We start from the raw sequence: 3,238 nt of genomic DNA, 5'->3' as shown, positions 1-3,238 counted from the left end.
ACGTACTTTGGGGAAGAGCTCTCTGGCATGGCAGAACTGAGGCATTAACAGCAAATGTGTGTATATTTGATATGCAGAAGCACAGAGAACTGACTGGCAAGCAGTAATGGAAAGCGATGGGAAAGGTGATCACTCTTGCTAAAAGGTTTTCCAGCTGTTGCTTGGGAAAATGCTACCTGTTGCTGGCCTCTCTAACCTTCCTTTAAAAAATAAACAACCATATTTGATCTCTTTATGCCAAGGCCTTGAAGATGGAGGAAATAAGCTTCACCGATCAGCAAAACACACAAGTTGGGTGCTACGGACACCGACTGCCACAGCTTATCCTGGCAGACTTCCCTGCTATGGACTGTTGGGTAGCATCAACCTTTGGAAGGACCTCAACAAAGGTGGATGAGCCCTGCTTGTTCTTAGGGAGTTTCTTGGAAGAATGGATCAAAAAAACATCCCCATGCATGACTGAAACCTAATGATGGGCTGCGGCATCACTGAGACACTCAGACATGGGCAGAGCAGACGCAAGTTGCACTTTCAGGGAAGATGAGGAGGAGTTGTGTGAAACAGTGCAGACAAAACGATGGTGTCAGACCTAGGACAGGAATAGGAGAAATGCCAGAAACTGGAAAGCTGCGTGCATTGGACTGCACAGGGTCCTGCTCTGCAAACAAACCTGAACAAGGCTAGGATGTTCCCATTTTCCCCTCATTTCAGCATATATTACCAGTTAGCTATATTTTTATAACTTCCACATTGTGCCAGAGAATCTTTCAGGGTTTTAATTTCTAACACCAAAATCAGAGAGCAGTGTTCTGTGTCCTCGTGAAGTAAAAGGGCTTTCAGGAAAAGTAAGGGCCTATGTGGGAAGTCCAGCAAGTTCACAAGAATGACAAATAGGTAAATTTTGTCATATGTACAATGAAGATCAAAAGCACTCTTGTGCTTTACATACCTCCATAGACATCATCCATGCAGATAATCTCATCCCCCGCCTTCAACAGGTGAGCAATATTCAAAGTAGCAGCTAAGCCAGAAGCAAAAGCTAAACCTAAAGCAGAAAAGAGTAAGTAGTAGACAGACTGCATTTTAAGGTGATACAACCTTGTCAAACCTGCCCTGGCTTTCCTCACTGTGCTGGTACAAGAAGCCTGTCCTGTCACTCCCGTTTACTCTATGTCTCCTGTTCAGTGGGCTCAGGGAACACTCCAGGGTGGAGCCCAGGTGAACAGCGCTCCCGCCACATTCAGGGCTGCTGCACAGGGACGGACTCAGTTTAGCTTTGGCATCAAATGCAGCAGAGAAAGCAAAGTCACTACAGAAAGTCCAAAGATTAAGCTAAACTTTTCTGAACAATAATTGTTGGAGTTTTTTCACACCACAAAGCAGCTCAGGCCCGTAACCAGTGGTCAGCAGCTGTGAAACCTTGCTGTGATACCACTGCTGCTGACAGCTTGGTGTTCTTGCTCCCCACGTCACCCCTCCTGTCAGGGGACACATGCTGGCATCTTGCTTGAGGAACATATTGATTGCTTACAGTATTTAGCTCCATCTAGCGCTGCCACGGCCTTCTCCAGGCAATTCCGGGTAGGGTTTCCACTCCGGCTGTATTCAAAACCCTAGTGTGGAAGCAAGAAAATAAAGTATAACTTGAGAGAGCACTGAGTAAGTTTTGTACAATAATAGTTCCTCAAAAGTCCTCACCCTCAACACCAAGGTTACGCATCCACGTCCAAGAACAGCAGCCTGGTTTTCAGGCTATGTCAAGCAGCTGTACGTAACATCCGACTGGGCATCCCCAACCCCAAAATGGTTTCTAAGGGTGCACTGCAGGGAATATCACACTGCCATGCTCTTCCTAGACATCCATTTCTGGTCACTGCTGGAGAAAAGGCTTGGTCTGACAGGGTCCACTCACTGTGTGAGTGCCCCATCTCTGCGATGCTCTGTGTGAGCATCTCTGTGATGCCCCACCTCTGTGATGTTCTGTGTGATGCTCTGTGATGCTCTCTGTGCCCCATCTCTGTGATGCTCTGCTCGAAAGACACAATAGGGCACCAGCCAGTGCCAACTGTACCCCTCAAAAGGTCTTGAAAGATCGAACATTTCCCTGGCATGCAATCAGACCGCAATCCACACTTCAGTGCAACAGCTTTTATGTGAATGCTAAGAAAATGTAACAAGAAGAAAAATTACTCAGGCATGCACGGATGCACTTGTTAGAGAAAGAACCTGGCTAAGCATCCTGGTATTTGCGGACTTTCAGGATTTCTGCTTAATGACAACTTCATCATATTCAGGAATCTGGCGGACCACTCTCACAGAGCTTCACATGGCCACTCTACCATCAGTACGTGAGCAACCGCAGCGCACGACTCCTTCTTCTGTGGTCTTCTTCAACACAGCTACCTACTCACAAGCATTCACAGTTTTAGTCCATGCAAGTGATTTTGTGTGCAATCAAAGATCACAAGGCAAATTCCTATTGCCCAACCAGCACCATGTGATGCTCAGACTTTGGGTCTGGAACAAAAAACTGATTTACAAGTTGCAAATCTGTGCCATTTCCCTCACGCATGCAGGGCAACCATAAGAACTTCAAAACAGACCCTTCCAGTACTTTCTACAATAGAAATACTTGTGAAATATTCACTCGGTCTGGAAAGACAACTGAAGCAGCCTCTTACACTATCTGTGTAAGGAAATGCATTCTGCCTGGGTCCAGTGACCAAGCAAAGCACTGCTATCACTTTGAGGAAGCCTTCAGAGCTGCACAAACCATCAACAAAGGCTGGGACCTTCATGCGCTTGGCAGCTCCCTGCACCCCACGTATTCCAGGGGTGCTGGTGCATCCCTTCTTGCGGCTTCCACAGTGAAAATCACCCAAAACCTACCCTCCAGCCCACCAAAAATCACCCAAAACCTGCTTTCCAGACCACCAAAATGTCAACCCAAAACGTACCCACCACTTCCAGTGGAAAAAAGACGGGTTTGTTTGTTGCTTTTTTTTTTCCAGGAGCTAACAGGAGGGAAAGTATTTCCATAAGCTGCAAACCGGAAGCCCCTCTCCCCTTCAGCCCGAGGCTTGACACCTCCTTGGACCCCGTGACCGCCAATGCCGGGCCATGCCGGGCCGGGCCATGTGGGGCCGCAGGTCGCCGCGGTGTCCCCGGTCGCTTCCCCAGACGCCATCCGAACGCGACGGCTTTGACCTCAGAGCCCCGCGCCGCCCTGGAGCCCCCA

The 3,238-nt window shown here is 48.2% G+C and overlaps 1 protein-coding gene across 1 annotated transcript in view; it reads right to left on the bottom strand.

Annotated features, from left to right (window-relative positions):
• CTH (cystathionine gamma-lyase) overlaps positions 1 to 3,187 on the bottom strand; it is a 13,913-nt gene extending 10,726 nt beyond the window's left edge. Inside the window, exons 1-3 of the mRNA XM_010187941.1 lie at positions 3,020 to 3,187; positions 1,532 to 1,613; positions 950 to 1,045 (exon numbers count right to left, since the gene is read on the bottom strand). Of these exons, the coding sequence (XP_010186243.1) occupies positions 950 to 1,045; positions 1,532 to 1,613; positions 3,020 to 3,187 (346 nt within the window). The remainder of the gene's footprint in view (positions 1 to 949; positions 1,046 to 1,531; positions 1,614 to 3,019) is intronic.
• Between the last annotated feature and the right edge of the window lie 51 nt (positions 3,188 to 3,238).

This window comes from Mesitornis unicolor, unplaced genomic scaffold (assembly GCF_000695765.1).
Source record: "Mesitornis unicolor isolate BGI_N332 unplaced genomic scaffold, ASM69576v1 scaffold30787, whole genome shotgun sequence".
NCBI lineage: Eukaryota > Metazoa > Chordata > Aves > Mesitornithiformes > Mesitornithidae > Mesitornis > Mesitornis unicolor.
The sequence above is the reverse complement of the archived record's forward strand: the minus strand, read 5'-3'. Positions and strand labels throughout refer to the sequence as shown.